This window comes from Myxocyprinus asiaticus, chromosome 36 (assembly GCF_019703515.2).
Source record: "Myxocyprinus asiaticus isolate MX2 ecotype Aquarium Trade chromosome 36, UBuf_Myxa_2, whole genome shotgun sequence".
Classification (NCBI taxonomy): domain Eukaryota; kingdom Metazoa; phylum Chordata; class Actinopteri; order Cypriniformes; family Catostomidae; genus Myxocyprinus; species Myxocyprinus asiaticus.
In genome coordinates this window covers 11,254,349-11,268,664 of record NC_059379.1, presented here as the reverse complement: position 1 = coordinate 11,268,664, position 14,316 = coordinate 11,254,349, and the positions used below count along the sequence as shown (strand labels likewise).

General features: G+C 39.6%; 1 protein-coding gene across 5 annotated transcripts in view; it reads right to left on the bottom strand.

The window, feature by feature from the left end:
* Positions 1–14,316, bottom strand: part of LOC127426962 (BAH and coiled-coil domain-containing protein 1-like) — a 136,051-nt gene that overhangs the window by 37,718 nt on the left and 84,017 nt on the right. For all 5 annotated transcript variants that reach the window (XM_051674191.1, XM_051674190.1, XM_051674194.1 and 2 more), the window contains exons 9-10: positions 5,640–5,836; positions 2,607–2,955 (exon numbers count right to left, since the gene is read on the bottom strand). In XM_051674191.1, the coding sequence (XP_051530151.1) occupies positions 2,607–2,955; positions 5,640–5,836 (546 nt within the window). The remainder of the gene's footprint in view (positions 1–2,606; positions 2,956–5,639; positions 5,837–14,316) is intronic.

The window sequence follows — 14,316 nt, the reverse complement described above, 5'->3', positions numbered from 1 at the left end:
GAAACCAGGCACCACTTGCATCACCTGTGCAATACCATCCCAACGGTGAAGCATGGTGGTGGTAGTATCATGCTGTGGGGATGTTTTTCAGCGGCAGGGACCGTGCTGACTGGTCAGGGTTGAAGGAAAGCTGAACGCAGCAAAATACAGAGATATCCTTAATGAAAACATGGTCCAGATCGCTCAGGACCTCAGACTGGGCCAACGATTCACCTTCCAACAGGACAATGACCCCAAGCACACAGCCAAGACAATGCAAGAGTGGCTTAGGGACAACTCTGTGAATGTCCTTGAGTGGCCCAGCAAGAGCCCGGTGTTGAACCCAATCGAACATATCTGGAGAGACCTAAAAATGGCTGTCCACCAACGGTCCCCATCCAACCTGACAGAGCTTAAGAGGATCTGCAGAGAAGAATGGCAGAAAATCCCCAAATCCAGGTTGCAAAGCTTGTCACATCATACCCAAAAAGACTTGAGGCTGTAACCGCTGCCAAAGGTGCTTCAACTAAGTACTGAGTTAAGGGTCTGGATACTTATGTCAATGTGAAATTTCAGTTTTTTCTTTTTAATACATTTGCAAAGTTATCAAAAATCGGGTTTTTGCTTTGTCATTTTGGGGTATGGAGTGTAGATTGATGTGAAAAAAATACAATAATTTAAAGCATTATAGCATAAGGCTGCAAAATAACAAAACGTGAAGGTCTGAAGACTTTTTGAATGCACTGTATATATATATATATATATATATATATATATATATATATATATATATACACACACACAGTATATTTCATACATATAGCTTTTAAAGGGTGTCTTATTTCAATCAGAGGAACCATCATTTTGACCAAACAACCATTGTAGTCAACTACATTAAAACATGTTTAATGCAAGTAAAATACCGTAAAAATATTGTTGAATCTAATTAAAGATATGTTTTCCATACTGTTTTTTACTAATTCAACATAAGAATGACTGACACTTAATATTTTTCCTTTATATGCTCAAATGTATTGCTAAACAGCAATATTTACCAACATGTATTTTTATATTTTTGCTAAAACATTTTAGTCTATGAACAATGTCGCATGAGGACTTGTATGAACATTTTAGAGTGGTGAAGAAAATTAATTGCTTATTTGGAGTTTTGAATAGATTCACTGTAACAGATAGTTTGAATGGTTTCGCAGTTTTATAAATCAAACTTGTCAGTTCTAACACAGATGCTATTTAACAATCAGTTTTAGCACTGGCATTAATGTGAATCGCAAGTCTAATGTAAACTAGTCTAATAGCACACTCTTTAGGAAACATAGCCAAATTAAAACAAATTAAAATCATTGCGATATTCACAATGTTGCTCAATTATATGTGTGATTTTCATGAAACCTATCAAGAAAATGTCCTGTTCCTATTTTACTCCAAAATCAAAAGAAACAAATATGAAAATTACATTTTGCATAAAGAAAATGAAGCCTATTTGGGGGCCAATAAGATTTGTTACATTGTGACATTATTTTCATGAAAATTATGCACATTTTACCACAAATCTTCATTACCACAAAGCAATGGTTATTATGATATTCTCATTACTGCAATGTAAAACATAAACATTGTTTAAACTGTAAAATATTTATACATCACAGTGGAACTGTACTTACATTTAGTACTACTACATTGAAATGTAGTAGTACTTACATTTGAAAAAAATCCTGAAAATAAAGTCACAATGCAAAAAAAAAATCTTACTGGACCTTAATGTAGAAGGCTCCATTTTCTTTATGGAAAATATATATATATTTTTTAATCGTCTTGACGTTAAATATGACCAGAACATTATCTTACAGATTTCGTGAGAATCACCTGTATATTGTAAAACCATCATGTATCAATATATCCATGTGCATTCAATATGTACTGTATCTCTCAGTCCAAGCAGACAGCTCCCCTATGCTTTCTTGCACAAACAAAGGTGTCAAAAATGGATTAAATTGTGCAAAGACACACAACAAAAGCAAAAAACATATGCTTACACTTTCTTTCACATTAACAGACTGATTGTCCTCCTTAATAAAAGGGCAACAAGTCCTTCAAAGGCCCACTGTTTCTTATCTGTGCTCTACTATCTTTCTCTTCTGTTGGACTGTCCCCAAGTTTCCCTGGCCAAGGTCTTTTTTTCTATCCTTCCATCTCTTCTCTTCTTTTTCCTTCTCTCCTTCACTTCAGCCAGGCGCGATGGCAAGACCCTAACCTTGAGAATGAAATGTTCCAGCCTCTTTCCTCTAGTCACTGTTTTTCTGCCCCAAATGTGAGGGCCTTGGGAGAGGTAGAGAGCGAACGAGAGAAAGCACTACTCTGCTTTAATTTCTTCTTTGCTTTTCTTTCTTTCTTTTTTCTTTTTCAAAGTTAGGTGCCTTTTTACCATTTGATGGCAATTATTTATGATTCAAACACTTAGCATATCAGGGATGTCGCAACCATTATTTTACAAATTTTTAAGTTCATTCCTCTACTTTTTGGGATATAAGCATTATATTTTAAGAGTTTCAGTGCAAAGAAAAATTGTAGCTGGTAACATAAACAATGAGAGCAATTTTCTCACTCACCAGGCTCCAGCGACTGAGGGTAGTCCTGGGGCGGTTGCCCCTCTCCCCTCTTGTCCTGGGACTCGGCAGGTTTTGGCAGGTGGTGGGGGGCTGCGTGGGGGCTCAGCGCCGGGGAACGAGGGGCAGTCACGGCTGGGCTTGGTTCAGGACAGGGCGTGCAGGGTGTACTCTTGAGGTGGGACCGTGGGGCAGGTGAGCGACAGCAGGGTGAAAGACGAGAGGCACAGCCCCCCAGGGACGAGGAGATGGGGGGCGGTTTAGTTGAGGGGCCAACAGAGAAAGGCTTAGAGTGCTTGGTCGTACGGAGCTCAGACGAGAAACTGCCTGGATCTGAATCCTCAGGTTTCCTCTGCGAAAACACAGGAAATGCAAAATAGACATCCAACCCATGTTATTGACCTTAAAGACTTTACAGTGCTGACAGTACAGCAACGTGGGGAGTCTAACACTCTATATGCCTAAATAATTTCTTGTTTTCTCACCACTGAAATGAATTTATTAAAAAAAAGTGATACTTTTCTACAATATGGAGCTAGTTATGATTCAGCCGTTTCAGGTTTCTCAGTACTCTTGCATAAGGACACGCACTAGGGATGCAGTACAATGGGTGCTAATGATCCTCTGTTCACTTGCATTCTGCTCTGTTTCTTTGAACAAAAGCAGGCAGATAAAAGCTTGAATCCTGATGTTGCCCCATTCCTGAGCGGAGCCCTGCTCTTTCAAACTTGCAACATTAAAATGCGCTTTGAAAAATGAAAGTTGCGTGTTCTTTTTGGTATAAATGCTATGAATTTCTGAGAGGAAGAACAGGATTTTCACAACCAGGGTGCCCTGGGTAGGCACGATGAAAGACACTGGGCTTCAGTAGAGTAATAGCCATTGGGAAATCACCCTGCGAGTGGTATGAGGAAATGTATCTAACTGTATGGGTATCAAGGTTATTATCGTTAATGACAAAAAAAATGTGACAAATACTAGCAGTGAAAAAATATTTTCATATTTAAAAATGAAATAAAACAAACTAAAATCAAATAAAAATGTGAGTTTTCAAAATAATGAAAACTAAACTGAAACTATAAACATGCACTAAAATAATAAATGAAAACTCAGTAAAATTACAGATAAAAGGACTAGTTTTTGTATATTTAATCTATTTTAGATGGTCAAGCCTGACTTTATACTAACAGTGTATCCTGTCAAAAAGAAAGACCCATTAAGATATGGCAGCTGTCTGACTGACAAGAAAAACAACCAATCACAGTTTACTTGTTGCATTTTCTGATAAAATGTTGTGTGTCATCATTGGCAGATGGAACAGTTTGTGGGGGATGAAAACACATTTTTTTACATTAATGATTTGTGAATAAGGATTAAAAATTATTTTATTTTATTTTTTTATTCTATTACATTAAAGAGGGACAATTTCTAGCTGACAAATTACTTTAGAGCCTAACTAGAAAAATGTATATTGACTATAGAAATTTTTGTAGCACTTTATATAATAAGTAATATTTGTTAACATAAGTTGATGCATTAGGTATCATGAACTAACAATGAACAATATATTTTTTTACAGTATTTATTAATTAATGTGAATGTTGGTTAGTAAAAATACAATTGTTCATTGTTAGTTCATGTTAGTTCATAGTGCATTAACTAATGTTAAAGGGATAGTTCACCCAAAAATAAAAATTCTCTCATCACTTACTCACCTTCATGCCATCCCGGCAGGGGCGTGTCCAGGATTTTTTGCCAGGGGTGACAAGAGTCGAGTAAGGGGTGGCATCCAGTAAGTTCGTCTGACGGGGATTGGGGGGTTGTACGGTGTTGTCTTGCGGCTGAGCGGGGGGGGGGGAGGGGGCTTCATCTACTGAGGCAGAATGTTGGTGTGTTCTTCCAGACATGGGTGGAACGTGGTTAATGACCATGCGCGACATGGATGGGTTAAGCCGTTGCGCACCATCTCCAGGACATGAGCGGGGTCCGAGTTGGGGTGGCAAAGCTCATTTTTAGGGTGGCACCTGCCACCCCGTGCCAGGTGTGTATGACTTTCTTTCTTCTGCTGAACAAAAACAAAGGTTTTTAGAAGAATTTCTCAGCTTTGTGGTCCATACAATGCAAGTGAATGGGTGCCAACATTTTTAAGCTCCAAATGCACATAAACACAGCATATAAGTAATCCATAAGATTCCAGTGGTTAAATCCATATCTTCTAAAGTGATATGATAGGTGTAGGTGAGAAACAGTTCAATATTTAAGTCCTTCATCTTTTGTTTTTAGTGATTTGCTTCTTCTTGCATATCGCCCCATACTGGCCAGGGAGGAGAATATATGGCAAAAGCAATTATTAAAATATTGATCTGTTTCTCACCCACACCTATCAAATCACTTCAGAAGATATCGATTTAACCACTGGAGTCTTATGGATTACTTTTATTTTGGGGCTTTAAAATGTTGGCAACCATTCGATAGCATTGTATGGACCTACAGAGCTGAGATACTCTTCTAAAAATCTTTGTATGTGTTCTGCAGAAAAAAGTAAGTCATGCACATATGGGATGGCATGAGGGGGAGTAAACGATGAGAGAATTTTCATTTTTGGGTAAACTATCCCTTTAACAAATACAACTTTTGATTTAAAAAAAAATTGTTAGTATATGTTAAAATTAACATTAATTAGATTATAAATGCTGTAAAATTATTGTTCATTGTTAGTTCATGTTAACTAATGTTGTTAATTAATGTTAACAAATGTAACATTATTTTAAAGAGTTACCAAAATTCCCATGGGCTTTCCATGATTCTTCAAATTATATTAATTTAAATGACTTTTCCAGACCTGAGAAACACAATATAAAATTACCTTGATATTTCCAGGGAATTTCCAGGTAAACATTCCCTGATATTTGATATTTTCAAAACTATAATAACCCTGATGGGTATGAGTGCATATGCTGAATGTGCAGCTTTTATGTACGCACTCATGTAGGTGTTGTCAGGTGTAACTTTAGTGTGAGTATGTCTGTATGTTACCTGTGAGTGACTGTGTCTGTGCACTAGCTCCATCACCTGCGCTGCACGATGCTGCTGGTGCTGATGCTGCTGCAGCGCATAGAGTTCCTGTTGCCGTAGAAACTGGGATCGAGAATAGACAGCAGGATGCTGCATGTGTGAGGTGGGCCCTCGGGCTCCATAAACGGAGGGCCACAATCCCTGCTGCTCCATTACATCTACAGAGAATGAGAGAGCATGTGTTGAAGAAAGAGAGAGGGAAGGAGAAAGGAATGAAAAAAAAATTAACAAAGGTTCTTCTCTATCCTTAAGGCAAGTCGCACTTATCGCTATGAAGACCTATTGATTTACGGCTATAAGATTCCTCTTCTGTCCTTCTTCCACTCCTTTTTTTTTCCCTTCCAAAATGTCATCCTCCATCACCAAGGCAAGAACTCACATACTCACATTTCCACATCTCTTTCCTCATCTCTGCATAGAGGCCGAAATGAAGCTTACTCAATCCATAGGCAGACAGTGTATGCAAAACGCTTCCTCTTTGCATCGTCTGTCACTTGCACTCACTGTAAGGCCAGTCGTACCTCAGTGGATGAATGCAAAATGATGGTCACCGGTGAGCTCACCAGCCACACTTGCCTGAACACTGGCTCCAACACGCTGCAGTGCTAAATCAAGACAATTCAGCAGCGCTGTCTCAAACTGTCACATGAATGTTGCTCTTCTGACAAGCCCTGCCTGACAGCATGCTGAGAACGGGCAATGGTCTCCCAAATGTCCCACTCATTCACAAGAGCTTGGGTTGGGTTATAATGCCTCTAATAAGGGTTAGGTGATGGGTACCCAAAACTTTGTACCCACAGACAAATTCTTGAGAAGGGCAAATTTAGAAGCATTAAGATCACTCATAGCTTCAGCCTTAGCCATCTGAGCTGGCTGAAATTTTCAGATCCAGTCTGATTGGCTGACTTTACACAACTTTCAGGAGTAAGAGTACAAGTTTTTTTTTAGCAGTCAGTCTGGAAACAAAGTCATGTTTTTTTAAGATACAGGGTTGACATAACTTTTGAGGAAGAACTAATCAATGGATTTGCCAAGGCTTGTCAGGTTAGTGGCATCGAATCTTTGAAAGATATGAGACTGTTGGTTGAGGCACTTAGTAGCAAGTTAACTAGATATGAACAAACAAAACTGTAAATTCACCGAGCACTTTATTAGGAACACCTTTACACCAACTTATTCATCTGATTATCTTATCAGCCAATTGTGTTGCATCAGTGCAATGCATAACATCATGCAGAGTCAGGAGCTTCAGTTAATGTTCACATCAACCATCAGAATGGGAAAAAAATTTGACTGTGGCATGACTTTTGGTGCCAGAAGGGCTGGTTTGAGTATTTCTCTAACTGCTGATCTCCTGGATTTTCATGCACAGCAGTCTCTAGAATTTACTCAGAATGGTGCCAAAAACAAAAAACATCCAGTGAGCGGCAGTTCTGTGGATGGAAACGGCTTGTTGATGAGAGAGGTCAACAGAGAATGGCCAGACTGGTTCGAGCTGACAGAAGTTGGGCACTATATTAGGACCATAGTGATCCAAAAACTCACTCGCTCGGTGAGTGTATATTTAATTTTGCTTTCTCCATGATCTCTATAGTTCCATGTCTTCATCTACTGATGAGAATATTAGAAACTTTGTGGAACCATTAGATCTCCCTAAACTGATGACTGAGCAAAAAAAATTATCTTGATTCTGAGATAAACTTGGAGGACCTTGGCGAGGTAATTAAGGGGCCAGATGGCTTTGCCGCTAAGTTTTTTAGATCTTATGCTACAGAACTGGCTCCACTCTTGCTAGAAGTTTATACGGAATCATTAAAGAATGGAAAAATATTGTCCAAAATTTTGGCTAACCGATTAAGTAAAGTTATGACATCTTTTATACATATAGATCAGGTGGGGTTTATTCGGGGCCGTAGCTCTTCTGATAACATTAGGCGTTTCATCAATATCATGCGTTCAGTGGTGAATGATCAGACTCCGGTCGCTGCCATCTCAAAAGGTGTTTGATATGGTAGAATGGGATTATCTTTTTAAGATTTTGGAAATGTATGGGTTCGGGAATACTTCTATTGGTTGGATTAAGTTACTTTATAGACGCCCGGTAGCGGCGGTACAAACTAATGGATTAATTTCAGATTATTTTACTCTGGATAGGGGCACCCGGCAGGGTTGCCCTCTTTCCCCATTATTGTTCTATCTTGTCCTGGAACCATTACCAGCTGCGATAAGAAAGAGGTTGATTTTCCAGGGTTTGTGGTGGGAGGTGTGGCACATAAGCTTTTGCTTTACACAGATGATATTTTATTATTCATCTCCGACCCTACTAGATCTATGCCTTGCCTCCACAGAATTATTAATCCCTTTTCAATGTTCTCGAGATACAGAGTTTGGTCTAAATCCGAAGCTTTGGCTCTGACAGCGTACTGCCTGGTAACAGCTTTTCAGCCAGGCGCCTTCCAGTGGCCCAAACAGGGCATTAAGTATTTAGATATTTTATTCCCAGCAAATTTGTTTGATTTAGTTAGAGTTAATTTTGACACTTTAATAAAAAGGTTTTCGAGCGATGTGGGCCAGTGGGCTTCATTACATTTATCTATGATTGGGAAGGTTAATATTATTAAAATGAATTGTATTCCAAAATTCAACTACCTGCTACAGTCCCTCCCTACAGATGTCTCCCTTTCTTATTTCAAGCAGTTTTATAGCATAGCGAATTCCTTGATTTGGAATGGTAAACGTCCCAGATTACATTTCAGTAAATTGCATAGGCCGATTGACAAAGGTGGGTTAGGCCTACCCAAGATTTTGTTTTATGATTATGCATTCGGTCTCATACATTTGGCTCATTGGTCGCTTCCACCTGAGAGAGCCCCTCCCTAGTTTTGTATTGAACAGGAAGTTCTTGCCCCTATTTCACCATTGCAAAGCCTTTCTATCAAACTAACCGGAGAAGTTACACCTCATTATCTCACATTTGCACTCGATATGGACAAAAGTGTCAAGAGTGTTTAATTCAGACATTTATTTAAATGTTGCCTCGAGCATATGGCTGAACCCAAAATTATGTATTAATAAGTCCCCTTTCTGCTGGTCAGAGTGGATTGTGAGGGAGGTTAATACACTCGGTGACCTATATGAGAGTGGAGTGTTGAGATCCTTTGAAAATTTGGTTCAACATTATGTGATTCCTAGATCTCAGTTCTTTAGGTATTTATAGCTGCGCCACCTGCTCTGTACTATTTTTGGGAGTAGCATACACCCCCCTAAAGCGGCAGATACTCTGGGAGTGGTGATTACTTTGGAAAAGGTCATGAGGCATCAGTGTATTACTCCCTGCTAATTCAGGGTCTGGGGGATGGAACTTTAACTTCTATCAAGAGATTATGGGAGAAAGATTTAAACTTGGTATTGGAGGAGGAAGTGTGGGCTAGGATTCTAAAAAAACATCAAGTCTGCATCTAGAGATGCAAGGGTGCACCTTATGCAATTCAAGATTTTACATAGATTCTATTGGACACCCTCTAGACACCCACCTGCTGGCAATGCCAATCAGAATTTGGAGACACAACCCATGTTTTTTGGTGGTGTGTTAAGATCCAAGAATTTTGGTTGAAGGTTCAGAGATTTATGTGTGACGTATTGGGCACTCAAATTTCATTTTGCCCCAGACTCTGTATTTTAGGCGATGGGGTGGTCATCAATATAGAGAATAAACAGATACAAAAATTGGGTCCTAACCAGTGTCATGATCGCCAGACAAGTTGTTTTAAGGGGATGGAAGTCGGCTGGAGCACCCCCATTTCAGGAGTGGTGCTCGGAGATGGGGAGGGTGGCGGCTTTCGAAGAAGGGTCATCTTGAAGACCATGGGAAATGGGCCAAATATTTTGAATTCTTGGAGGGCTCTTGGGGTGGGTCAGTGGAAAAAGAGATGTAGTTATTGATGTGTGTGATTATTATATATATATATATATATTGGGAGGAGGAGGGGTGGTAGTAGGGGTTAAATGTGATTCTGTATGTAACCCTGTGTTAAATAGGGTTCATAAATAATAGCACCATGTTGAAATGATTTATTATCATGTGTATAATATAAAGAGGGTTTGTTATTGAAAATATCTGTGACTAATAACTGTATGATATAAAGTGTAATTTGAGGTTGTACTTTATGGAAAATACAGTTAAATAAGATATTTACGGTAAAAGAAACAAGAGCTCATGGGAAGGCTCGTTGCAGGAAACCCCAAAAATGTATATAGTTTGTGTGAAACGTACTGATGCGAACATGTGGGAGGTCAGTTTGTATGTGTACAGAATGTTCAGTAGCGTCCTGACCTGTCAATCAAGAGAGCACGATTTATGGAGAGAGACGAGAAGATATGTGTTAAGAACGGAGATGAATGGTTGCGAACAGAAATTATTAATATGTAAGTTACGGTATTGTTTGTTTCAAAAGTGTATATTTGTGTTATATTGAGAAGAGGTAACACAGAAGAGCATTTTGTTTTGTTGAGTGAACTTGATATTAAAGATCAGGAAGACTTCGGGTGTGATCGTTCACTGGCAGCGATCATACAGAGTGTTTGCATATGGACATAGAGAGAGAGACTGTATTCTAAGCATGAGTGTGTTTTAGTCATCGAGAGATTTATTTGGACACTGTGGAAGAATCCAGATAGCTCTTTGAGTCACCAGACACACTCAAAAGTCCTCTGGCTATGAGGGATTCAGACAGTGAGAAGAGACCGAGAGACTGAATCATATCGGCATGTGATTCATCGCAGTTCGCTGGAGAGGAGGACTGTGAGCCCGTGTGAGAGCTGAAATCAAATGAGAGCTCGATTATCTGACATCGAGGAGATTCAGGTACTCATGTTTACTCTAAAAGAGTGAAGTGGCCAAGTTAAAGTTTTGAAGGCCACTCCGCACGCTAGCTACGACACAGGCCTGCAACGGTTTGTGTGTGTGTGTGTTCGTGTGAGTGTGGGCCCACTGTGTGTACATTTTATTGATGTTTATGGTATAGATCAAAGTAAATAAGGTTAAGTTTCGTGAGGAAGTAAGGGTTTATGTTTAATACTGATGCCAAAAGATGTTATTTTTGGTTAAGTGTATGTTTCTGTGAGTGTATAGAACGCCTAAAGGGTTAAAATATCAAAAAGGGTATTTAAGGTTATTTGATTTTGAACAAAGGGTGATTTGAGTGACATTTAATTTGATTTTGTGGAAAAAAAGGGAAATTTGCATTGTGTAATTGGTATTATTTCATTTAAAGTGTAAGATTATATATATATATATATATAGACCATTTATTATTTTATTTTATTTTATTTATTTTATGAAGGAAGCATTACATGTATATATACAGTATGTTTTACTTTTCTTTGTTGGTTGTGTGAATCAATAAAAATGTTAATCACAATTTTGTTTTCTCAGTCATTACTTTTAAATTAACCAAATTTTAAACAGAAATTCCACACACATTTTCAGCATTTTTTTTTCTTCTGTGTTTTCCATTCAACCATTTGAGGAGACTCCCACACCTGTCTAATATTGTCATATAATCCACTGCAGATAAACCTGCCCCTAAATGACCCGTTAAACAAAACAAATTGTGGTTGGCTGCTTTACATGCCAGTCAAGTGGTCTCTTCCAGTGGGTGGTTCTTGGCCAGAATAAGCTGCAATGTGGACCAGACCTTGCACCACAAGTCAAATGTCTGGCAAAACTAGGTCACTTGTGATACTAGTGAGACAACCCTCGCAAATGCACTGTTTTGCCATTTAAACTCTAAACAAGAATATCTGAGTTTCTTATGAAGGAGAGGGGCATTTGTGAACCAATCTGACCAAATAGGAAGGATGGAGGAAGGGAGCGGGGGAGAGGAGAGAGAGAGAGAGAGAGAGAGAGAGAGAGAGAGAGAGAGAGAGAGAGAACGTGTAGAGGGATGAAGTGCAGCTGTGCAAAGCACTTAGTCTTAGCCTTGAGCCTCAGCCCACAGAAATTTCAACACAATATGTTTTTCTTTCAGCCATTCGGTTTTGCATGATGCTCATTCCCCACCCCTCCTTCCCTGATGTATGGCAGGGACCTTTGTTTGGGAAAGATTACTGGGACAGGGTTATGCTTCCCTAGGGAGGGATCCAGTGGATGCACTTCCCTTCTTTGTTGCAGAAAGGGGAGTGTGACGCTAAGGAGCAGAGAGCTAATTAAATTTCACAGCCAGTGTGGGGAGGAGGAATGCCAAACAGAGGCGTACAGCACAGCACCGGACAGCAATGCACAGCACAATGCAGCAAAAAGCCATGCAACCATGCACAACATGCCAAGGCACAGTATAATATGGTGGAAAGACAAATCAAAGCACACTTCTCATAATAGTGATACAATACTATAGCACGGCATGGCATGACAAGGCACAGTGATACAGTTTAAAACTATACAGAGATGCATAGTATAGCACATCCTAAATTTGCTCAGATGGCATTGCACACTACAGCACAGAATGACACAGCCAATGAGCTGACCCTAGACTTTCTTTTGGTTTAAAGTTAACATGAAATCAAAATGTACCTTATTTACTTTCTTAAAGGAATAGTTCACCCCAAAATGAAGGTTTTCTCATTATTTACTCATCCTCATGAATTCCAGATGTGTATGACTTTCTATCTTCTGCAGAACACAAATTATGCATTTTAGAAGAATGTTTCAGCTCTGTAGGTCAATACAAATAAAAGTAAATGGTTGCCAAAACTTTGACGCTCCAAAAAGCACATAAAGGCTAGTGGTCGACCGATATGGGTTTTTAATGGCCAATACCGATATCCAGAGAGCAGGGTGGCCGATAGGCCGATACAATGCTGATATATCACACAATTTAATATAGTAAATAACATAAACATAAAATTGCGGGGGAAAAAAAATATAAACTCTTATTTAGTGCTATATTTACTCAATTTCACACAAAATGTTGTAAAAAAGAATCTTTAAAGATTCTTTTTAGAATCTAAAAAGACTTTGGTTGCACTCACGTGCTCGTGCGGATCCAGCGAGCAGCAGCAATCTCCTGACAGTTTAAAAAGCCTGGATCACTTGATTGGATTGTGACCACTGACTGTCATGATTTGTGAATCAGAGGAACTTTTGATCCTGATCCTGAAGTTTTGATTCTGGCTGATAGAATATGTGCTTCAGAGGAAAATATTTTCTATCAGGAAGACTTGCAGACTTGAGTGAAATTTAAGATGACATTTATTTGATGAATATAAACACAGAAATGTAATGTCTCTTTTTGGCATAAGCCCCGTCTGCCCCGTCCGAAGTTGTAGTACTCGGAACCATCATATCCTGCCGGAGATAGGATGCAGGGGCGAGAAGCCTACCCCCGTGCAGGATGGGACTCGACTGGTGGTGGTGGGGTGGTGGAGGTTGCCGTGTTAGCACACTGAAACAGCAATGTGATAGATTGTGAGCAGACTTATAAAGCAATGGTTTACATGTGATTGGCTAGGAGTTACCTAGCTAATGGTGCGATGATGTACAGCTGCTAGTCTTCCCGCTAGAACTATGCTGTGCTTACATAGATGAAGGAAGGCGCGACCGGAAGAAAACGCTGGATTTTCGTAAGGTTTGTGAATAACATCTGTTTAAACGAGATATCTGCATATTTGCAAACGGTATATAATAAAAGTTTTATTAATATTTGCCTTTTATCATTAGAAAAGAAAGTTAAAAGTGACAGGGAAATGTTGAGGAGAGACTGTTAGAATACATGCTTCAGAGTAAGATATATGAGAGCTCCACAGGATGCTGGATCTGCTCAAGTTGTGAGGTTGGTTTATTACATCTGTTTAAACGAGATATGTGCATATTAGCAGACGGTATAAATTATATTAGTTTTATTGATATTTGCCTTTTTATCATTAGACAAGACAGTTAAAAGTTACAGGGAACTGTTGAGGAGAGAGAGGAATAATGAAACAGGCGAGCACTTTAACATTATGAGCTCAATCGCATCTGCCGCGGCTCTGGTATACAGATCGTTTAAATGAGACTGTGTTGCACACCGGTCTATTATTGTAGTAACACAATGGCACGTAACAACAAAATGAACCGTGACTGGTCGTTTACATGTCTCAGTTGCTTCACATGCAAGCAGGCGATTTTCGGCATCCTCAAGAAAAAAATCGGCCAAACAGGAAAATTTATCGGCCGATGCGATAATTAAAAAAGTCAGAATATCGGCCGATTTATCGGCCTTGCCGATATATCGGCCTTGCCGATATATCAGCCGACCACTAATAAAGGCATAATCATTCAGATATTTCAGTGCCTTGGCCTGACGGACCTGCAGGATGGCCATGGCATGCAGGGCAGAAGCGGCCTGACCCGCGGCCTTGTAAGCCTTCGTCATTAAAGAGGAAGAGAACTTACAGGCCTTGGATGGGAGCCTTGGTCGGTCACGCCAGGTGGCTGCACCCTGCAGGCATAAATGCACCACTACGGCGCGCTCTACCTGGGGAAGCTCGACATATCCCTTAGCTACTCCGCCATCAAGGGTAGTCAGAGTGGACGAGCCCGCGAAGCATGTACGGGCAGAAAAAGGTGCCTTCCATGACTTTGTTAGCTCCTCATGCACTT